This window comes from Microcaecilia unicolor, chromosome 8, assembly GCF_901765095.1.
Source record: "Microcaecilia unicolor chromosome 8, aMicUni1.1, whole genome shotgun sequence".
In the NCBI taxonomy this organism is placed as follows: Eukaryota; Metazoa; Chordata; class Amphibia; order Gymnophiona; family Siphonopidae; genus Microcaecilia; species Microcaecilia unicolor.
The window spans coordinates 225,512,373-225,536,408 of NC_044038.1; the positions used below are offsets into that span (position 1 = coordinate 225,512,373).

Consider the following 24,036-nt stretch of genomic DNA (forward strand, 5'->3'; position numbering starts at 1 on the left):
AACTCCGCCTTGTCTCACAACTGATTTGGTCTCTCCCTCTCTCGCCTGCATCATGACCTGTCTCTCAATCATCGCCCTCCCCCGTATACTTTTTAAATAGTCACTGGCAGCAAGCAGCGACTAATACACACTGCTCATGTTGGCCTCACAGCCTTCTTTCTGATACAACTTCCTGTTTCAGCATAGGCGGGAATACGTCAGAGGGAAGGCTGTAGGGCCAGAGTGAGCAGCAGTATGTATCAGTCACTGCTCGCTGCAAGCAAAGATCTGCTATTTACAAAGTATGTAGGAGGGACGGGAGTTTTCGGCAGGTGGGGCTTGGGGATCCCTGCCAGCCGCATCATAGGTGTGCTGCTACTGGGTGGGCATGAGCCCAAAGTGGGTGGGCCTGGGCCCACCCTTGGCTACACCACTGAGGAAAAGACCCAAGGATAACAGAGTGAAGTGTAGATCTTGACAGGTGTGTAATAAGATTACCAGGTATGTAATAAGGTTACCAACTGGATCCAGATGCACCAGCAGGGTTGATCCACTCCTGAATTTACCCCCATTATATACAGGGACTTGAAGTTCTGATTTCCCCATTGCATTGCCTAAGAAAAGCAAGACTACCAGTCCCTGCATGCAATGGAGTAAATCCAGGCCTGGATCAACCCTGTTGGGTGAATCTGGATTCAGCTGGTATCCTAGTATGCAATAAAGAGGCCTATCATGACTATGAGGCAATGTGCTGTACCACTTTCCTTATCCATGATAATCAAATGCTACGTGTATGTTCCCAATATTTGTGAGGCACGAATGTATGGGATCATCAAATATAGCCTCCTGGGATTAAGCCGTAGAACCTACTAAAAAAAAACAAAGAAACGTTATGGAGAGTGAAAGGCAGGGCCTAATGGCAAAAAGCAAGGGAAACGTGGGCTGGTAGTGTGAGGGAGGGCACCCCATTATAATAGACCACACCAAAAAAAACCCGACAAAACAGACCATGACAAAAAAAAACGTCCCAAAAAAACCCCACAACAAAAGGAACCCAAGACAAAATAGACTCTTAATCAAGCTGGATTATGTTTTCAAGCAGATTTATGATCCTCACTAGATACCAAGTGTGGATAGTGAAATCAAGCCATAGGCAGGTGCCAGGACTTTCAAGTGACAAGCCGTGGACTTTCTCAGTAATTTACCCTTGAAATTCATACCATTCAAAAATGAATCTATTTCAGCAAGCCCTTATGTCAGGAGTCCATTTTGTCTGGGACTTTTATGTCGGGAACCTATTTGGTTTGGAACTTTTTTGTCTGGTTTCTTTTGACCGGGTACCGTGAGGGAGCCCTATGAGAATCAAAGAATCTCTCTTTCTTTCATGTAACATCTCCCCACTGCACATCTTCATAGCCCTCCCTGTCCCAGGAAATGGTAATAAATAAATCGGAATGCAGTAAATTGCCAAAGCCCAACAGAGTAACCTATATGACCTGCCTGAGTAGAATCATTCACCAGGGAGGCAATATTAGGCAGCTACATTCTCATGACCATTGCCTGCTAGTCTTATGTGTGTCTTCTTGATCTCCTCGAGTAGCATGGCCCCCCCCCCCCCCCCCACTACTTTGAATGTTAGCCTCACGTCGAAGAAGGTCTCGGGTTTGCTACAAAGTGCTTCCACAACTCCTGCTTGCTCTCCCACATGAGGCGAGACCCTGCCGCCTCCTTGTCTAAAGTCCAAGAAAGGTACCATACAACTACAGCATTGTGGCTTTCTCTGTAAAGCTTTTGAAAGCCTGGCCCATCCCCCCTGGACGCTTCAGGAGCCGCGGCCAGACGACTACGAAAATCCCTGAAAATTCGTAACGTGGAACAAAAAGGTCAGAAGAGGTTCAATAAGCGGGTTGCGCCTTGAGTTCGGAGAAAAAGGACAGGCAAGGTGCTGCTTCCAGGGCCTGGAGAAAGAGAACTAATTTTCAGGACAGTTTAGGAGGTCGTACTTCGTGTAGCCCACCTGGTCCACCTGGCGCCGGGATGTCATTCGCCAATAGAAACGGTCCTGGCAGAAATAGTACTTATCTGTAAGAAAGAGACAGTGAGATCAGCATCAAGAAATATAGATTCTATATAGACTGCAAATTAATAAGTTAACAAGGTGTCAACAATCAATTACTGACATTAATTGGCCCTAATTTGGATTTGCCTGCATGCTATTCAATAACACTGCGCACCTAAATTGTCTAGCGTGCCACCTCAAAGGGGGTGTGGCCATGGGAGGGGCATAGGTGGGTCAGGGGCATTCCAATAATGTCAGCTCAGTGTTACACACCCAATGTGTTCACCAGGATTTGCACCAGGTTTCAGCAGGCATAAGTGAGCACGAGAATCTGCACCAAGTGGTAATGTATGAAGAGCACTAAGGCCGGGTAGCCCTTTACGGAATAGCGATTCGTGTGGATTTTTCCCGGCGCCTACATTTGAACGCCATTTGTTGAAGTGCAGAAGCAGGCAGAACAGAAGGGTGGTTTAGGCTGTCACAGGAAGGGAAGGGGAGGGTTAATTTATGTGGTGAACATCCCTCCATGCTATGGCGACTATTCTGCAAATTGAGGTCAAGATGTAGGGACCATAGTGGGGAGCGAGTAGCACCACCTCTATAATGACTTAAGGGCCTGCCTAAGCTCTTACAGAATAGTATCACAAAGCCACAGAGACGCACCAAGTTAGGCACGCCCACTTATAACTGGTCAATGGCTGGCATCAGTGGGCACACCTTAGTGCCCCATGCAATGCACACCACTGATAATATTCTATAAATTGTGCACATTGCTTGGCGACATGCCCATACTGCAATCCAAGAAAAAAAGAGAACCAGGCCACTCCCACAGGCAAACCAACCAAAATGCCAAGGGTGGGAATGACCACAAAAAGATGAACCAGGATGTAAACCGGAGCCTTTATTCAAAAGGGTGCTCAGTAATAGCAGATAGATATGCTGGAGCCAGCAAAGGCCGTGTTTCGGTGGTTAGGTCTTCTTCAGGGGGTCCTCTATAATACAATAAAAGCATAAAATGCTGTCTTCATCCAATAAACAGCAGCTCTGGGGAGTGCCGTGAAAGCCGCTGAATGCAGTACAGACGTCTCTGTCTGCCCATCCTCCACCCATGTGTTCGCCCCCTTACAGTTCTGCACTAAGTGATTTAGACACATTGAGCTCCATATTCAAAGCAATATAACTGGCCAGAAATGGTTCCAGGCCGGCCTGGTCAGGGCTAAGCACTCATTTTCAGCAGCCCTTAACCAGTTAGTGCTGCTACAAAATAACCGGTTAGCACCGACAATTTGGGGGGCATTCCGGGTCAGAGCCGGTTAAGTGGCAATAATTAACCGGCCAAGGTAACTGCATAAATAGGACCTCATAAAAGTCAGTCCTATCTTCATGCGATAACCCATAGCCGGTTAAGTGCTGAATATCGCATATAACCAGCGATGTGTTAGCCGGCTCCAGAAGCCCGGGAATTCAATGCTGCTGCCCGGACATGACTCGGCATTAAATTTCTGGCCTTATCACCTATGACAGCCAGCAAAATGCTGAGTACTTCTGGCTGAATATCGGGCCCATCGTTGATAGATTAATGTCTAACGCTTACATGAGCAGCCGCCAATTATTGTCACAATCGTGCCCGTGAACAACACTAGTGTTCCGTAAACTAGGTGCACGGTTGCTGTCTGGATTTAGGTTCCAAGGTATAGAATTGCTTTTTTATGTGTTTACCCACAGCAGGAGTTGCCTTGTGGTTAGTGCAGCAGGGCAAGCGCCAAGAAACCAGGATTCAACATTGGGGTGATTCTTCTGGTGAGTTTATATAGGTCGCATCAGCATCCATTACCTCAGGTACAAATGTAAAGCTACATTCCCTGATGGGCATTGCTATACATTATTTACCAGATGCTACATTATGCAGTGGTGCCTATTTATTTTAACAATGTGTATTAATAGCATTAGCATGCACCAATGGTGTCATGCTTCATAAATCTAGCTCTTCAACTGCAAGCCTTCTGGGCACAAGGAATGCCTGCTGTAACTGAATGTAACTTGCCTTGAGCTACCAGTGAAAAGGTGTGAGCTAAAATCCAAATAATGGATCAGCCATCAGGCATATTAAGACAGCTGGTGGCCAGGCGTCTGTATGGATTTCCAAATTTCATTTAGCATGTGCATGTCACATATTGGTTAGAAGCACTGTTCACTCTAAGCTGAGTGGGAGTCCTCCAACTACATTGCTGCCAGTGGGGGGCGCTGGTTCACTGCTTTCAATCTGTACAATCAGGGAGAGTTCCCTGAAAACCTGACTGGCAAGGGGTACTCCGGGACTGGACTTGGGAAACGCTGCGCTAGATAAATCATCAAACCATGTGACACTACTGAAGCAGGGTGTTCAGAACCCGTCGATCCTCCTTGGATAGACCGCTGTGGCTTACGTTCTCCAAGGCTCAAGGGTGAATGCAATGAGTGATTATCAGAGCCACCAAGAGGGAGGGCAGGGGGCAATACCCCGGGCTCAGCCTCCAAGGGGGACCCAGCAGCAGCAAGGCTTCTGGAGACAGGCAGAAGGTTCTGCTGCCTTGGAGTGTCTCTCTCCTGCTCCTGTGTGTCAGAACCCGGGTGATTGCATTAATGTGATAACCCAGGTCCTAGCACACAGGAGCAGGAGAGTGACAGACCGAGGGAGGAGCAGACGCACTGCGTCTATTGTATGCAAATCTCCTTCATGCATATTCATTGTGGATATCCTGAAAACCTAACTGGCAAGGGGTACTCCAGGACCGGACTTGGGAAACACTGATCTAGCTTCGCTGTGACGTTTCAGCTTCGTAATTTGAGTAAACAGGACTCTCCTCACCTTTGTACAGGAAAACATCATGGGAGTCAGTGGGAACACCAGCAAAAGACTCATCAGTGTAACGTGGGTAACCTTTATCCACCACTTGGGCTTTTACATCCAACCTGCAAGGCAAGAAAACATTCACAACATAAGGGAAGGAAGGTGTCAGAACAGCCTCCTCCCCTTCCTCTAATTCCTATACTTCCTCATCCCTGTTCATTGTCTTAATCTGTTGTACCTCTCTTGCTTTCTCTCCTTTCCCCTATCTCTGTGTTGCTCACTTTTATTTTTCCTCATCTCAGTTTCTTCAGCTAAATTTAGATCAACTCAGTAAAATTAGCAATGTGCATAAAAGTCTGAATTCCTACTGTGCACAACCTTGTTTTACTGTCCTATGCCGAGAAAAGAAAAAAAGAGAGAGGGATCAAGGGTACGCCAACCAACAAAACAACAGAAGCACACAAGGGCCTTCAAGATTGGGACAATGAGCAGTTCTTTATTCAAAGAAGACCCGACCCGCCTACATCATGGGGTCAATAGAATATTCAAAGCTCCTCAATGAATGTAGCCAACCAATGCAAGGAACGATAGAAAAAAGGATGTCTCCAGATAACATTGACAACCACCAAGGAACAATACAAGAACGGATGCCCCCAGATAACATTGACAACCACCAAGGAACAATACAAGAAAGGATGTCTCCAGATAACATTGACAACCACCAAGGAACAATACAAGAACGGATGCCTCCAGATAACATTGACAACCACCAAGGAACAATACAAGAACGGATGTCTCCAGATAACATTGACAACCACCAAGGAACAATACAAGAACGGATGTCTCCAGATAACATTCACAACCACCAAGGAACAATACAAGAACGGATGTCTCCAGATAACAATGACAACTACCTTGCTGTGCCGATAGCTTGTAAAAACACTGTCACTTGGAGAAAACCGCTCTTGTTGCTTTTTTTTTTTTTCACCTATGCCGAGACCCATAAACGTGCGTTACCACACATCATATCACTATCATGAAAAACAGGACCTCAGTAAAATCCATCCTGTTTTAGGAACTGCTGTAGAGCAGAAATTCTGTGGCTCTTTCTACTGCTATTCAGAATAATATACAAACTGCGCATCCTTCCCTTATCCGTTGTATTAACCTTATGAAACATGCAGGTGACTTGTTGAAAATATTAGTCTTTTGTCGTTTGTATGTTGCATTATTTTAAGTTATATTTTCATCCATGTGACATAGGTAGGGTTACCATATTTTGTCCCCCAAAAAGGAGGACACATGCCCCGCCCCACCACACACCCGCCCCGCCCCCTTTCACACCCTCGTTCCGCCCCTGTCACATTTCCCCTCCCCCCTGTCACATACCCCATCGCCCCCCCTCCCCGTCACCCCCTCCCCTTACCTTACTACTGCCCTGGTGGCCTCAGAGAGTTGAAGTCTTGCGAGGTCATTTCAATTCTCGGCGGCCATTTTGAATCGGCACCAAGGATCACCAACAGGAAGGATGCATGCAGGGCAGCGCTCCAGAAGACGTCACTAGACCACCAGGGCACTAGTAAGTAAGGGGAGGGGAGGCTAGCAATCTGCCCATTTGTCCGGATTTCTGGACAAACGGGCAGATTGGCAAAACCCGCCCGGTTGCCCGGACATGCCCTCAAAAAGAGGGCATGTCCGGGTAAATCCGGACATATGGTAACCCTAACATAGGATACATAGCTCATGAGCTACAAGGGATTCCTCTCAGTCTCTTGGGCCGATACAGTAGAGTGTGCTAGATTTTGCACACTGGGTTAGCTGAGCTTTAACACACAATTTTGTGGGCACACAACGCAATAACAGATTTTGCGCATAAGCTAACTGCGCACACAGCTTTGCTCAGACACCAGTGCGCAGCACATTTAAATCCATGCTAATGAAGATATTATCTACTCAACACAGACTCCCAGAAGTGCTCAGGAGCCCAAAAGGCTGAGCTCAATGCCAGGGTTTTAATGCAAGGTCTGAGGAACCCTGACAGGTTAGCTCATTCTTCTGTGGTCAGCATTAGTCAGGATGTTATGCCTTTTTCTACTGAGAGCATGTAAGATCCACAACTTTTTTCTAGGTTCCATAAAAAGCATGGATAAAAAAACCAGACAGAAGTGAGGGGGAGGTGTTCTAGAAGAAAGAGCCGACCACTGAGAGTTGCATGCATGCACGCAGAGGTCTATATCGACACTCAGACATCTGTGCATGTGCTGAAATGTTATTCCAACACATGACTCCAGGTGCTGGTTTGTGTGCAAGATGTATCTGTAGCTAGCGCAGACCTGTGTGTGCATGCATTCGGTATGCACCCCCCACCACCACCACCATTAAAGCTTCCAAACAGGTAGAAAAAGCAACGGTCAAAGTCAGAAGGATGCTTGGGTGCATAAAGAGAGGCATGACCAGCAGGAAAAAGGAGGTGATAGTGCCGTTGTATAAGTCTCTGGTGAGGCCCCATTTAGAGTACTGTGTGCAGTTCTGGAGACCACACCTACGGAAAGATATAAACAGGATGGAGTCGGTCCAGAGGGTGGCTACAAAATTAGTAAGCGGTCTTGAACGCAAAACAAATATAGGGAAAGGCTTATGAACCTCAACATGTATACGCTGGAAGAGAGGAGGGAGAGAGGAGACATGATAGAGATGTTTAAATATCTCAAAGGCATTTAGGTACAAGAAGAGAGCCTTTTTCAACTGAAGGAGAGCTCTGGAACGAGGGGGCATGCGATGAAGTTAAGAGAGAATAGGCTTAGGAGTAATCTAAAGAAAGTATTATTTCACAGAAAGGGTGGTGGGGCGTGGAATGGCCTCCCGGTGGAGGTTGTGGAGTCGAGGACTGTGTCAGAATTTTAAAAAGGCACGGGATAAGCATGTGGGATCGCTTAGGAAAAGGAAGAGTTAGGGGTTACAGAGGAGGGGCAGACTGGATGGGTCATTTGGCCTTTATCTGTCGTCATGTTTCTAACACACATTTTTTTGCACCGGATCTAATTGCATACAATTATGGTTACTGCATTAGGGAGCAAAACTTTGGCTTTACTCCTGCGTTAGGAAGCTGTATGCTAAGAATCAGCCCTTAGTCTTTGAAAAATGATCACTGATAAATCAATCATAATTAATCATCATCGATTTTCTGAGTCTTGTATGCAGGGTTTAAATGCCACTTCTCCCCCTGGTGGCCCTTGTGATCCTGGCACGAGCAATTCACCCTCCACTGCCTCAGGAATAAATATAGGGGTCCTTTCACAAAAAATGGCATCCCACAGGGCACACGGAGGCATCCCGAGGTCATTTTGGCATGCGCGCACTACCTGCATACTGGGGGCAGAGAGCGGGTGTGTTCTGTGCTAATCAATTGCCGCCTGCATAATGGGGTGGCGGTAGAGGTTCACACGCTAATGGGGAAATTAGCGCACGGCCATTAATAAAGAAAATAGAAAAATCAGCCATTTTACCCCAGCAGCAAAAATGGCCTTAGCGTGTAGCAGGGGCGTAGCCAGACCTCAAGGTGGGAGGGGGCACATTTTGGTCACCGCCCCCCTCTGCTGCCCACTGCCACCACTGTACATCTTGGCTGGCGTTGGTCCCCAACCCCCACCAGCTGAAGACTTCGTCCAGCACTGGTCTCCGGCGCCACCGCATCGTCTGCCCTGCTCTCTTTTCACTAAAAGGAGCGTGCCCAAGGTCAGGGGAAGAGAGAGCAGGGCAGGCAATGCGGTGATGCTGGAGACCAGTGCTGGATGAAGTCTTCAGGTTGGGGACCCCCGCCAGCCAACCAGAGGCCCAGAGCAAATTTGAGGGGCCCAGGCCCCCGTGGCCCCACCTAGCTACGCCACTGACGTGCAGGAATGACATGCATAAGGCCGCTCTAAGGCTACTTTTTATCACTGTATGGTAAAAGGGCTCTTTAGATTGTAAGCACTGGGTCCGAGAAATGTCTACTATGCCTGAAATGGAGCTGACTTTGAGCTGAGATTTGGAAAGCTGATCCAAACATTACATCATTTCTATTAGCGGTAACTCTCAGGGTAAGGATGTCTTAAGTCTCTTGTATTGAAACTAGACTTTCAGTGAAGAAATGTCTGCATTCTCTCCTCCAGAACCCACAAGCCTTTGTTCCACGGTGGTCTTCATAATCTACGCTAGCATCTGTACCTCTCAGTGCATTGTCTCATGTGTAGCCCAGGGCTACTGGTATTCCATTACTGCCTCTATCTGTGTCAGGAGTCTGACTGTGTTTTGAAGCTCTTACCTCCAATACTTCTCTCCATTAAACAGCAGCACTTTGCCTTGTCCTCGCTGGAGCGACCCAGAAATCTTCTCCACATCTTTCCCAAGTCCCAGTTTCTCAAGGCTACGAGGTCCCAGAACTGTTTTACCAGTGTACACCCAAAAAGAGCGACCTGAAAATGGGGTCACATGTAGGCATTAGGACATAAGGAGCAGTTATAAGTACATAAGTAATGCCATACTGGGAAAAGACCAAGGGTCCATCGAGCCCAGCATCCCGTCCACGACAGCGGCCAATCCAGGCCAAGGGCACCTGGCAAACTTCCCAAACGTACAAACATTCTATACAATCAAGCCATTGTGACATCACTAATGAGGTTGGCTCTTATTGGTGGAATGAGCCACTATGACATCACAATAGGTTAAATCACTGCTCTATGGAATAAAAGTGAGCCAAGTAGAGGACATAAGTACATAAGTAATGCCACACTGGGAAAAGACCAAGGGTCCATCGAGCCCAGCATCCTGTCCACGACAGCGGCCAATCCAGGCCAAGGGCACCTGGCAAGCTTCCCAAACGTACAAACATTTTACACAAGTTATTCCCGAAATTATGGATTTTTCCCAAGTCCATTTAGTAGCGGTCTATGGACTTGTCCTTTAGGAAACCGTCCAACCCCTTTTTAAACTCTGCCAAGCTAACCGCCTTCACTACGTTCTCCGGCAACAAATTCCAGAGTTTAATTATGCGTTGGGTGAAGAAAAATGTTCTCCGATTTGTTTTAAATTTACTACACTGTAGTTTCATCGCATGCCCCCTAGTCCTAGTATTTTTGGAAAGCTCCATTCATTATTTTATATACCTCTATCATGTCTCCCCTCAGCCGTCTCTTCTCCAAACTGAAAAGCCCTAGCCTCCTTAGTCTTTCTTCATAGGAGGCTAGGGCTTTTCAGCTTGGAGAAGAGTTATCCTAAAAATTCTCTAGAGCTGCCTTCCATGAGCATGAAACTAAGGTTGCAATATCCCATGCATTAGTTAGATATCCAAGCTATGTATGTGCATAACCACACATACAAATAAGTAGGTAGCATTGCATGCATATAGGCAAATTAATTAAAACATCCAAAGCCAACACTGAGGCAAATCTTAAAAATCATGCAAACACATTTACACATACTGCACAGTCAAATAGACCAGTGATTCTCAACTCAGACCTCAGGGGCTCATCCACCCAGTCAGAAATATGCATGAGATAGATTTGCATACTAAGCAGGCAGTGTATGCAAATCTAGCTCACGCATGTTCACGGTGGATATCCTGAATACCTAACTGGCTGGGTGTTGAGAAGCACTGAAATAGATCGCCTTGCAAATATTCACAAGTCTGCTAACGTCACAGCAGTGGTGTAGCAAGGGTGGGGCGGTGGGGGTGGTCCGCCCCGGGTGCATGCCGCTGGGGGGGGGGGGGGTGTCGGCTCCGCTGGTTCCCTGCTCTCTCTGCCCCGGAACAGGTAACTTCCTGTTCCAGGGCAGAGGGAGCAGGGAACCAGTGGAACCAACAGCCTCATGGCTGCTCCCATCTCCAAAGAGGTAAGAATGCACTCGGGGGGGGAGGGAGGGGGGATGTCGTGCTGCACCCGGGGGGGGTGCGCAGCGGCGAACCGCCCCGGGTGGCAGCCACCCTTGCTATGCCACTGAGTCAAAGTATTTGCACATATAGCAACATGCAAACATGAACACATGAAAACACATCCCATTGGGCAAACATATACAAGCACATCAACTGGAAGCATCCACCGGCATTCAGACCTTTACATCTACGTACACATGCATGTAAATACATAAACAGGAGCGGTTATTGTTACCGGAGAAAAAGAAGAGTTTCTTGGTCAGCAGGTCTTCAAAGGCAGTGTCAATGGTGGCAGGGAGGGCAGGCCAGGTATCGGAGATCTGCACTGGGCCTTTGATGGCACCCTGTCCGGCTGCTGAAACCTTCCAGTATTTACTGAAAACGAGACAACATTCAGTTTAAAATAGTTCACCAGGCTGCTTTGCCCTTCTGCAGGTTATTCCAAGTGACCCAGTTCCATGAGGGAGACTTTTTGGCCCATCCTGGTTTTAAACTTAATCCCAAAGCAGTATGGGATTTGTAGTCCCAGATTCTGCCCATTCGGATCAGTGCTGCTAGTTCCCTAGTGCACAGGGCCGGTCCTAAGGTCTCTGACGCCCCCCTGCAGACTGAGTTGGTGCCCCCCTGCATCTCCTTTCTCTCTTCTCCCACCCTGCCCCTGTCCAGCGATTCTCCTTCGCCCCCATCCCCATCCCATTTATGGCCACCTGCCCGCCCTCTTCTCCCCCAAACATCCCCCTTTTTCTTCTTTCCACCCTGCGTGGTTTAAGTCTTTTTTTAATTTGCCTCCATTCCAGCGGCCGCATCATTTCAAAGCCCTGCCCGTCTCTAGCCTTTCCTCCCTTCGTGAGTTCGTTCCTTCAGAGTCCCGCCCTCGAGGAAATGACGTCAGAAGGCAGGACTCTGCGGAACGAACTCAAGAAGGGAGGGAAGGCTAGAGGCGGGGCAGGGCTTTCAAATGACGCGGCTGCTTGGACGGAGGTAAATTAAAGATTTAAAGCCCCAAGGGCGGTGCGGTATGGCGGCGCAGCGCCGCAGTGGCGCCCTTGAAGGCAGGCGCCCCCCTGCGGTGCTTACCCCGCTTACTGGGTTTGACCGGCCCTACTAGTGCATCGGGATGGAGCTGTCAGAAATCCAGAACTGGCTTAAAACTTGGCAGCTTTATTATTATAGATCTCTTCCTGACCAGTTTTTATGCCAATTCTTTATTACACTCTTCTTATCTCTAATTAGAAAATGCACATCCCCCTGCGTGCCCTACTGATCTTCCTATACTCTATTCTCTAACCTTTTTCATTGGTCTAACTTATAGGCCTGCTTGCTCCTACCCTAGACCAGAGCACCTTGTTAAAAGTTCTCTCATTATCAGCTATTAACTTCTGCTTTTCATCTCCCTTCCCCCGCCGTTTTCCTATTCTGTCTGTACAAACAGATAACTTGAAGCCTTAGGTTTCTGGAGAACCACTGATGATTTACTCACCCATCCTTAAAGAAGTGCAGCTCTCCCTGGATCTGTGTGATAGCATCAAAATACTTCACTTTGCAGGGATTATTTGTGGGGTCCACAGGGGCGATTTCAGTGGTTGTAGTGGTAACTTCAGGGAGGGTAACCTCATCTGGGGTCTCGCTGGTGGGTTCTGGAGGGTTTGGATCTGGACCAGTACCAGAACCTTTAGAAGAAATTCAACAGGAAGTCATGAATTGTCCAAGTCATTCACACTATTAAAGCAGCCTACTCTACAAGCAACTACCCTGGAAACCATGAGATTATAAATTATTCACCTTAACGTCAATAATATGAAATGCTTACAAGAATTAACAGAGAGCTACAGAGCCTTAAATCTAACTTTCCAGCTTTTGGTGGTCTCCTTTGCTCATGACCTACCACCATTCCCCAAGAGAGGGGCTGATAGAAGGAACAGGTCTGGCTTTGTTGGATGGGTGGATAATGGTCATCTGACCCAGAGGTTTTAGAAGACTGGCATGGAAGCATTATCTCATGCCCTTAAGAAAGGAAATGCCTCAAGGCTGTAGCCTGGAAGATGGGCTCTGCCTCACCTTCCCCTACCCACCCCCATCTCTGAATGCCAAGTCCGTGCTTCACCAGTGTGCATGATTCAGGGTTACTATGGCAACAAGTCTCTCTACAGATGCTGCTGGAAATGAGCAAGGTGTGATATTGCTGAAAATCAGGACAAGTTACAATGAAATCACTCACACTTCTCTCCCCCATCACTATCTCTTGCATGCATTCTTGTCTTTCATCCCACTTGTTTCTTCTCTCTTTCAAATTTCCCGTTCTGCTCTTCCTTTCCTTGCATCTTTCCTTCCCATATTCTTAGAATTTCCTCTCCCTCTCTGCTTTTCTTTCTTGTGCCCCTATGGCGTTCCCTCTGTTCTTTTGTTCTTTGCTGCTATCGTATTTCTCTTCTATTATGTCCCTTTCCTCACTGTCTTCCTCTCATTTCAGGAATTATTTTTCCTGCATCCTCATTCCTCTGTCTTCAGCTCGATAAATGACCCAGTAAGAATGACAGCCTGGCAGACAGATGGCCAGCTACCATCAGTCAGTCAGTAGGGGTTGTCTATAATGCTTGACAAGTGGTTACCATAGAGAAACTGAATGCCAGCGATATCATCTGGGTGTAGACGGAAATCCTCAATGTAGCTGTACATGGGGTACATCAGTGCTTCACGCACAGAGCTGTGCTCCAGGCCCAAGGCATGTCCAAACTCATGTGCAGCCACCAGGAAGAGACTATAACCTATGACCCAGAAGCAATGCAACAAGTATGTTAGAACTTACAAGCAATCATTATCAAACACTGGCAGAACTTCAATTTAAGAACCTCCAAGCAACAAAGATCCCCAATGAGGGAAGAGTCTACTTCAAAAGATCCAGGAGCAGCTGCAAGTGCCCCCCCCCCCCCCCTTCTTCCTTGAAAAGATACCAGGAAAGAGGAAAGTGAAGGTGGGAAATTAAAACTGTTAGGCTGTACCTTGGTCTGAGCAGAAGCCCCATTTCTTGTCAGTATCATAGTTGCTGGTGGTGGCACACCAGAGCTTCCTGTCCCCACGACCTTCACTGGTGCACGAACTGTAGGTTTTCCCCGTGAAAGTAAAAGGGAAGACGCAGGGATCGCCTTGGGAGTTTCCTCCAGTTACAGCAGTGTCTGCAATTCAAAGGAATACATTCACGGGTTATAGAGAGCCACGGCAAAAGAGAAAAAGGTCAGCAAGAATGGTGTGTGATCAACGCACGAAGACGAGAGGGTGTGAGAAGAAAAAGAGAGAAGTGGTGAAAACAGAATGCCAGAAGAGACAGGAAGGAAAAGAAGCAGCAGGAAGAGTGAAATACATGCGGGAATTCAGACAATTTGCAATGGTTTTGGTAACGTTTGAATTCTAGTCATGCCAACCGTGCAAACCCCAAATGAAATGAATTTGACGCAGTGAAAAGATATAAACAGCTACAGCAAAGGAACATCAAAGACAAAGAGAAATGGAGACAAGAGAAAGAAGGTTCATATCAACATCAAGTAATAACCTTTTTTATTCCCGCTAAATCATAAGGGCAATCGAAACTCCATTGCTATTGGATGCAAACTTGCAAACCCAAACTGTTCTGTTTTTTTTTCCCCATACTTTTCTCATCTTGAAGGCCTTGTTTTGCCACATACCAGGTTTTCAACAGGACCAACACCATCCTGCCCTCTGTCACTTCCAATCTACTCTACCTCAGTGAGCCTGCTCCAGTTTCATTTGGCAAGCAAGTTTCCCCCCACAGTGTTTTCATCCCTTTTCCAAGCAACAGTTTCTGCCTTCTGAGAATGATAACTACGCTGACTCTTAGTGGTTGAACAAGCAGGAAGAACATTCTTGCATATTAACAGTGTTCAGCTCTGTTTCTCAGTGCTGAGTTCACAGTTTCACATTGCTTTAAATCTCAGAATAGTTTGTGCATTTTAACAGTTAAAATATTAAATGCAAATAGAATTTTACAGCAATAACCAGCCTTATCCTTTCAAATGCCTCTGAACTTCGGCCGAATTGTTTTTTTCTTATGCATATGGGAGACCATAATTTATATGCAAATTTCTTTGATTATGCAGCTGTGTGTATTATTATTATTATTATTATTATTAATTATTATTTATTGCATTTGTACCCCACATTATCCCACCTTTTTGCAGGTTCAATGTGGCTTACAGAGTGTTGTTATGATGCAATCATTACATGATCTTAAATACATAAGCTGAAAGTAGACGAATTAGATGCAAAGTGCTAGAAAGGTGTTGTGAGAGGCGTTTTTAATGCACCTGAGTGATTTGAGGAATGATTCATTAAGGATGTCTTTCGTAGGCTTTGTTGAAGAGGTGTGTCTTCAAAGATTTGCGAAAGCTGGTTAGGTTGTCCATATTTTTCAGGGCCATGGGTAATGCATTCCAGATCTGTGTGCTTTTATACGCAAAAGTAGTAGCATATGACCGTTTGTATTTAATTCCTTTGCAGCTGGGGAAGTTCAGATTGAGGAATTTGCGGGCCGTATAGTGGGTTATTTTGCAACTAGTGTGAACCTATGATTCTGTGACCCCTACAGCACTCCAAAGGTTAAATACAGGAAGCAAGAGCCTTAGCTAGAAACCAAAGCCAGGGGTCCAGCTTGGTGGAGCCCAGTTGTGCCAACAGATCATGGTATCGATCATGTCATTACACTGGACGTCCACCATCATTTTTGCAATTCAGAACTCATTACCTCTGTTTGGGCAGAAGCCAAATTTCTTGTCCTGATCAAAATTGGCGGTGGTTGAACACCAGCGGTATCCGTCCTTACGTCCATCCTTGGTGCAGGCATCGTAGGATTCACCATCGAAGATAAAAGGAAATACACACTTCTCACCATCGCTGTTACCCCCGAAAGTGAAGAGATCTGAACAATAAGGAAACAGTGAATTTAGCAGAGAGCATCAACTTAAACAACATCTCTTGACACAGTGGAGAAGTAGCCGAGTGCTCATCTTTGGCTCTCTTTTCCTAGTCCCAGAGGAATAACATCTAAAAAGTTGTTTACTAGTTTGTTTCGAGAGGGACTGTCTCTTCATGTTCAAGTGTACAGTGCTGCGTACGTCTAGTAGAGCTATAGAAATGATAACTACTACTACTACTACTTAACATTTCTAGAGCGCTACTAGGGTTACGCAGCGCTGTACAGTTTAACAAAGAAGGACAGTCCCTGCTCGAAGGAGCTTACAATCTAAAGTAGTAGTAGTCTTTGGGATTCCAGAATCTTGCTACTCTTTGGGATTCCGGAATCTTGCCTCTCTTTGTCCTTATCCCTCATTTGTCCTGTTTGTTTGTCCTAATTAGATTGTAAGCTCTGTCAAGCAGGGACTGTCTCTTCATGTTCAAGTGTACAGCGCTGCGTACGTCTAGTAGCGCTATAGAAATGATAAGTAGTAGTAGTTTATGGAATTCTCTTTTTATTGGTTTCAGGCATTCAATTACTTATAGTCAGTGCATTGTTTCTAACGAAAAAGGTGCCGGTACTCAAATGCCAGGCCACCCTTCAGGGGTGGGGTGATCACTGAGGGACCCACCCCACAATAGCCAGGCCCCCCTGGAACCAGTCACAGAATCTATGACAAGGCAGAATTGGTGTGTAGAGCCTGAGCTCTTTCAGCAAAACTTGGGGACTATAGGTCAATTTTAGCAGACAATGGAAAAGGTGCCGGTACTCAGTACCCCCAAGTACCCCCTCAAAAAAAAGCCCTGCTTATAGTCAATTTAGGAAAGGGATGAAGACACTTCTTTTTAATAAATATCTGATGAGGAACTAGATCGTAGGGATTATTATCAGAATTAGGTTCCTTCCTATTTTGTAAAATGTGATTATGTGATTGTTATAATGGATTTATTTGTATTTCCTAGGCTTATTTGGTTCTAGTCTCTTGGTTGTAACCTGCTATAAACTGTCTCATCGGTATTGGCGGGCTATAAATGAATGAACTGTAACTGTAGTGCAGCAGGATTTGATCCTGGGGACCTGGGTTCAATTCCCACTACAGCTCCTTGTGACTGTGGGCAAGTTGCTTAACCCTCCGTTGCCCCAGGTACAAAATAAGTACCTGTATATAGAATGTAAACTGCTTTAATTGTAACCACAGAAAGGTGGTATATCAATTCCCTTTCCCTTATGTAAAGGAAATTCCTTTAGAAGAAAACAAGCTTTATCAATACCTTGTTACTTAGCAAGGAATACCTTCAGATCTCTGGTCATCTTTCAACCTGATCAACTATGTTTGTAACTATGTACCTGGATGAATGGTTAAGTACATATGTATTGTCATACTGGGACAGACCGAAGGTCCATCAAGCCCAGCATCCTATTGGCCAATCCAGGTCACAAGTACCTGGCAAGATCCCGAAACAGTACAATACATTTTATGCTGCTTATTCTATAATTAAGCAGTAGATTTTCCCCAAGTCCATTTTCATAATGGCTTATGGCCTTTTCTTTTAGGAAGCTATCCAAACCTTTTTTCAACCCTGCTAACCTAACTGCTTTTACTACATTCTCTGGCAACGAATTCCAGAGTTTAATTACACGTTGTGTGAAGAAATCTTTCCTCCAATTTGTTTTAAATTTACTATTTTGTAGCTTCATTGCATGCCCTCTAGTCCTAGTATTTTTGGAAAGAGTAAACAATTGATTCACATCTACCCGTTCCATTCCACTCATTGTAGACCTCTATCATATCTCCCCTTAGCCGTCTCCTCTCCAAGCTGAGATGGATACTCACTCTCACTAGGGCAGAAGCCATACTTCTTGTCCTTGTCAAAGTTAGCAGTGGTGGCACACCATAGCAGCCCATCGGTACGTCCCTCGCTGGTGCAGCTGGAATAATACTCGCCCTCAAATCGAAATGGAAAGTGGCAAATTTCCCCATTGGCATTGCCAAACCTGGTCTTGACAACTATTTGAAAACAAGAAGGAAAATGATCACAGGGCTGGCCACGTCTTACCACGTCAGTGGGTTGGGTCTCAATCTACAGTGTTATTTATTTCTACGCACCACACATTGCTCTGTGTAATGCTAGTTCTCTGTTCACTGCTGTTTGATCTGTATATTGGCTTCTCTGTGCTGATTTCTCTGTCTGTGACCAACTGCTGTTTGCGTAATGATGCACTGTACAATTTTTATGTGTTGTTTACGTGGTGCATTGACTTTCACATATCGGTTTCTGTGTACTGGTTTTCATCTTGTAAGCTAGTTTCTGGATACTCTTCTATGCACCCATCTTCAATCTCAAATATTATTCTTACCCACTCCTGTTCCTAGTGTCCAAAACTCATCATCGTCAAAGTGGGCATCACCTTGAACTCCTTGGCCTGGTGGGTAGGCATGGGCTAAGAGCCCGTCCTTCCCATCAAATGGATAGGGATCGCCATGGTCTAAAATACAAATAGAAACTCTATTAATTGGTAACCTGGGCCCTGAGCACTCAAGGGTAGCAGTCAATGTGTTGGCTACAGAACCTGTTGGATGCGTTAATTACAAAGAGAATTTGACCCAGGGCGAACCATACCTTTAGAGCCAAACTCAATCATGATATCAGCTTCACCACTGTTGAGGCGGGTGAAGGTTAGCGGTGTAACATCACTCCAGACCTTAAAGGCACGAGCAAAGGCGTCATCGGTGAGTTCGGCATCCAAATCTGGAGAATAGTTCAGCACACTGCAAAAGAAAAGGACAGGGCGTTCTCAGTGCATTCACTACTCCAGTTCAGTTTGAGAAAGGAGGTTCCTTCAGTAGAAAATGCGGTAATTAAATATAAAATGGAAAAATGGATCTATCTCTTAAGCCACAGAAAAAGAAAAGTGTGAGAAAATCCTCAAGATGTCGTAAGTAATCAGCCACACATGTTTCTTTTTTACATACGTGTAATTCAGTTCTAAAGGAATTTCACATTTTCCACCAAGGCCTCTAAACTATGCCAGCCAGCCAACTATGAATCCCACAGGGCAGGTGCAGCAGTGGCGTAGCCACAGGTGGGCCTGGGTGGGCCAGGGCCCACCCACTTTGGACTCAGGCCCACCCAAAATTGTGACACTCTTGCTGTGGCTGGTGGGGATCTCCAAATTTTGCCAGCTGAAGATTTTCTTTACTTGGGCAGCCAGCGCTCTTCCAAATGTCAGCCAGCAGCTTTTGTCCTGAGCTGACGCTGAGACGAGCCCTTCTACACATGCTCAGTTTTTGCATATGCAAAAGCACTGAGCATGCATGGCCTGCCAGCAGCTACATCAGTTTGAGGCAAGTGCTGCCAGCTGCTCGAGGAGGAGGAGGAGGAGGAGGAGGAGGAGGAAATCTTCAGCTGACAGGGTTTGGGGATCCCCGGCAGCTCAAACATTTAATATTTGGGGTTTGTGGGCAGGGAGGGGTGGAGAGAGGAGCAAACCGGAGGAGGGCCAAATTCCATGCCCATCCACCTTGGGCTCAGGCCCACCCAAAATTGACCATCTGGCTACGCCCCTGAGCTGCAGAAGAGTAAAAGGGAGTGCATGGGATAATGAGAGCAGATTTCATGCCCCAACCTAGGTGTGTTTGAATTCAGTCAGAGGCTGTTGCTCCATGAGCAATGCCAAAGGAAGTAAGGCAGACAGATTAGGAAAAACTGAGGCTGAGTGGAGATGGGGCACAGCAAGACAAAGAGAAGAGAGATATGAAGGAGAAGTCAAGGAAAGATGACTAACTTTCAAATGCTCTTCTGAGGCGCATTTTGGAACATCTGAAAGGAACGAAAGGTCATAAGGAGCCACTGAAATGCATTAGACTGGATCGATATTTTTCCAGAAAATAAAAATGCGGAAATGAGCTCTTTCTTTGTAATTTTATTTTTACTTGTCAACTCCATCATATACACAACAAGTGTTGCTCCGAAGAGTTTCTGGAAAAGCTTTTAGCCCAGGGACGTAGCCAGACGGTCAAATTTGGGTGGGCCTGAGCCCAAGGTGGGTGGGCATGGAATTCACATCCCCCTCAATCCCCCTCTGGTTTGCTCCTCTCTCCACCCTTCCCTGCCCACAGACCCCAAATATTAAATACTTGAGCAGGCGGGGATCCCCAAACCCTGGTTCCTGAAGATTTCCTCCTCCTCCTCGAGCAGCCAGCACTCTTCCAAACGGCAGCCGGCAGCACTTGCCTCAAACTGATGCTGCTGTCGGCAGGCCGTGCATGCTCAGTGCTTTTGCATGTGTAAAAACTGAGCATGTGCAGAAGTGCCGGTCTCCAGGCAAGTGCTGCTGGCTGACATTTGGAAGAGCGCTGGTGCCCAAGGAGAGAAAATCTTCAGCTGGCAAGGTTTGGGGATCCCCACCAGCCACAGCAAGAGTGTCACAATTTTGGGTGGGCCTGAGTCCAAAGTGGGTGGGCCCTGGCCTACCCAGGCCCAGCTGTGGCTACGCCACTGTTTTAGCCACCTAATGGGAGGGATGGTGAGAATGGGTAGAGAATGAATGCTTGGGATAAAAAAAAGAGTAAGCAAAAGGTACTAGAAAGGCTGGAGAGAAGGAATAGGGAGAAGTGTACATATGTGCAACCAACGAGTAAAATGTACAGGTCAGTGGGTTGAAATTTTCACCTGTATTTTGGAACAGAATCTGCTGACATAGAACTTGTTCTAAAATACAGGGAAATGGACATTTAGGCACTGGGTGAGTGCAGCATAAATATCCATTTAAAAAAAAATTATAGATGTTTAGAAAGCTGGCACATAACTGGTTGCCTTTGCGATCTTAGAGACATAACCAGTAATGTTCCTGACGCTGTCACAGTGAATTTTACCATTTGGAGGGGCAAAGGCCACTGAGGGAATGAGGGCAACCCCCACTAATCCTTCCATTGGAGTGCTGCTCGACAGCAGCTGGTCACTAAGGAATCCTAAATGTGCTTGGGAGCAGGTGTAACTCCTGACATCAATCTTTTAGGAGACCAACATTTAGCCTCCTTCTGAAACGGGGACTAAGCAGCTGTGAAATCCTGTCCACAACACCCCCAGGCCATTCCCCTTTGCCATTTGCATGCACTTGAGTCTAATATGTATATATCCCGGCTTTGTAAAATGGAGACTTAGACATTTATGCAAAACAAATATTATTATTATTACATTTGTACCCCGCGCTTTCCCACTCAAAGCAGGTTCAATGCGGCTTACATAGTAATAGGGATTACAGAATATTGATAAAGAAAATAAAAAGAAGTTAAGTATAGCAGAATAACAAAAGAGATAGGTAGATCGAGAAGGACGGGGGGGGTGAAGGGAGTAGGAGAGGTATGAACAAGGGTAGGTGAACAATGGAAGAGAGGTGGAGGAAGCGGGAGGGGGATGGGTTACAGGATAAGCATAGGGAATTCAATAAATATTTAAGTGACAATGTATGAACATTTTAAACCCGAACAGGGCTTGTAAGAATAGGACCAAAATCTCTTACATTTCCTATAACTACTCCTCTCGTAATGCTACAAGCTCATATCTCTGTTCCTTATCTTTTTCTTTGATACCCAATGATAATTCGGTTTTTGCATGAACAGAATGTTGGAAATGCTTCTCTTGTCCCCCTCAGTCTCTACTGGTTTTGTACCCCATAGAACAAGAGGTCGGTCTAGAAATAAGATGGTGTTTATTCTTCCACTTCCCGACTGAGGCCGTTCCCTTCTATTCTGCCTTGGGCTGCTCTGTTAACTCACCGGTAAGTGATGTCATTGTGATCCCACTTCAGGTCTCCCTCAAAGGTCTGGAAGCTGCCCCTATCAGGAACCCCACAGCGTGGCATCTTCATGGCCTCCAAAGTGTTCGAGTCCAGGTCACCAGTCTCCTGCAAACCCAGCTGTTTCTGCAGCTGTTTCAGGGCCTTGCCTAGAGATACCTGCCTGCTGCTTCTTGTCCTCTTTGAGATATAGCCGAACTGTTCCAGGTAATTCTAAAATAGAAATAGGTATAGAAAGATTAGTCTGCTCTATTTTTTTACTGATTTGTCACAAGACTATAATAGCAGCTGTGCGATCTGTCTCCTGTATATAATCTGTATGAATAATTTTTAGATGAATGCATTTCAGACACCAATAATTTAATAATGTTACAATGCAATCTGATATCATTTAGACAACTAGTGATAACACAGAATACCGATTTATATGTTTATACCTTTATTCAAATTTTGTTTTCACTTTTGAAGCATTGCTTAGATCAGGGGCGTATCTGCGTGGGGCCACAGGGGCCTGGGCCCCCGCAGATTTCGCCCTGGACCCCCCTACCGCCGTCAACCCTCCCCCGCTGCTGTTGCTTACCTTTGGTGGTGGGGGACCCCAACCCCCGCCAGCCGAGGTCCGCTTCCACCTGCCGCTGCCGCTGATGTCGCAGCACGTTGTACGTGCAAGTACAATGTGCAGCAACGCCAGACTCCGAACTGGATTCAACAGCTTTCAACAGCAGCACGGCCACACAGAGGACGAAGAAGAACTTTAAAGACCTCGGGTCCCCCGCCAGCTGAAGAAATATTTTTAAAGGCAGCGGCAAGTGGAATCGGACCTCGACTGGCGGGGGTTGGGGTCCCCCGCCAGCAAAGGTAAGCAACGGCAGCGGGGGAGGGTTGACGGTGGGAGGGGGTGAAGAGAGTCGTTGGTGGCGGGGGGGTCTGGCAATGGCGGGGGGGGTCGGTGGGTGGGGGGGCTAAAATGTGCCCCCTCCCTCTGGCTCTGGCCCCCCCTACCGCCGGAGTCCAGATACGCCCCTGGCTTAGATAAACTGAAACCTGCTATAAATTGACAACATAGCATATTAACATAATAATCACACAACATTATGGACTGGAATGATTAAATCAAAGAGGTGTCGCTACTGTTGCAAACTCACATAGGAACAAGGAACCCCTTGCTATGACTTGCGTTAATCATTCACTGCATCTCTATGTGCACTTATCTGGGATTATGTTTCACAGCACCTTGTGTGCTGTTGGCGTGATGGAAACATTAAATAGCACTGCAAGAATTTGCCATTATCTCCCATTAGAAACAGAAGCGAAATGTGCCTAGTGAAGAAGGTATGTGCCAGATGGTGTGTAGGACACCCAGGGCTTTTGATTTTAGGTTTTAACGGATAAACACTGCTCCAACGGCCTGATGCAAAAGAAATAACATAGGTATTTTTAGGTAAACACTGGTGCACTCACACCCCTCCCCTCACCTAGCTTAGATTCTCCGTTCCATTTCTGTGCAGACGACTGCACTTGGAAAAAAAAGCACCCAGAAATAATACTTGTGCCTTGAAAACATTGATTTTTGTACCCTCAAAAAAAAATCTCTAATTATCTGGAAAAGAAACACCTTTAAATTGAAGAATGATAAATACCTAACAATAGAAGCTGCAATTACATCAGCGTGCACATTCCAGGCAGGTATCCTTGGAATACCAATCCTTCCCTACAGTCAGTGCCAGCATTCCTGGTATATAATAATGCAAATTTCTAACCAAACACATTGCATTAGTGCAGTGAACCCTGCTATACATCAGAGATATTAGTCCCTCTTCTATTATCAGGGCACCCAGTGAACAGAAGCAGTCGGCTGTCCTGTTGTCTAGTGGTTACTAAGAGCTCATCTCCTCCATATATCGTATATATGATCACAGACTGCTCTCGCTGCTCACCATTGTTCCGCTGATGTACAATTTTACCAGTAGATGGCGCCAATGTGTTATTACATTGTGCCAGGAATAGAGTACCCCACTGAACACCAGCCTGTGCTGGAAACACAGTACCCACAACTGTGACACTAACTCGTAAAGGGAATACAGCATTCAAAGCACAGTGATGGAGGCTGTTGAAAAATAGGGTATCCACAGCAGTATCTGTCTGTGTAGGGGAGGAACCACCCCCAGTAGTGATCCTGTGACACTAGTGTGTGCAAGGACTATCATTTGTGGATTTAAAAAAAAAAAGGCTCACCTCAGCAAATTCCTGATCAGTCATGTTACTGACCAGTTCACCAGGGAAGGTCACAAACACTTGTGAATGGGGCTTCAAAGGTACAGCAGAGCAGCTGAGGACCAACAGCCCTGCAGCAAATGCTACCAGAAGTAGTAACCTCATGATGCACTAGGGTCTTTCACTGCTCCCACTGATGCTGGTCCTGCTGGTCTCTATCTGTCCGGTCTTGGAGATATCACACTCTTTGCTGAGGCTGCTTAGCTCTGTAGGGTGTA

The 24,036-nt window shown here is 46.2% G+C and overlaps 1 protein-coding gene across 1 annotated transcript; it reads right to left on the reverse strand.

The window, feature by feature from the left end:
• Positions 1 to 1,565: 1,565 nt before the first annotated feature.
• MMP9 (matrix metallopeptidase 9) lies at positions 1,566 to 24,036 on the reverse strand. Its single transcript, XM_030212058.1, has 13 exons — positions 23,780 to 24,036; positions 21,525 to 21,757; positions 18,367 to 18,515; positions 18,104 to 18,232; positions 17,580 to 17,753; positions 15,536 to 15,709; positions 13,779 to 13,952; positions 13,389 to 13,544; positions 12,260 to 12,449; positions 11,015 to 11,154; positions 9,172 to 9,322; positions 4,887 to 4,990; positions 1,566 to 2,061 (listed from the first exon to the last, which is right to left on the reverse strand). The coding sequence occupies exons 1-13, from the start codon at positions 23,921 to 23,923 to the stop codon at positions 1,952 to 1,954; spliced, it is 2,028 nt and encodes a 675-aa protein (XP_030067918.1). The 5' UTR covers positions 23,924 to 24,036; the 3' UTR covers positions 1,566 to 1,951.

Bases quoted from the DNA above. Each gene is read 5' to 3' on its own strand.
- MMP9 (XM_030212058.1), bottom strand. From the start codon at position 23,923: ATGAGGTTACTACTTCTGGTAGCATTTGCTGCAGGGCTGTTGGTCCTC. The intron at 15,710-17,579 runs GTGAGTATCCAT...CTTATTGTTCAG, and splicing joins TGGCTTCTGCCCTAGTGAGA to ATCTCTTCACTTTCGGGGGT. The intron at 11,155-12,259 runs GTGAGTAAATCA...TCTCGTTTTCAG, and splicing joins CTGCACTTCTTTAAGGATGG to TAAATACTGGAAGGTTTCAG.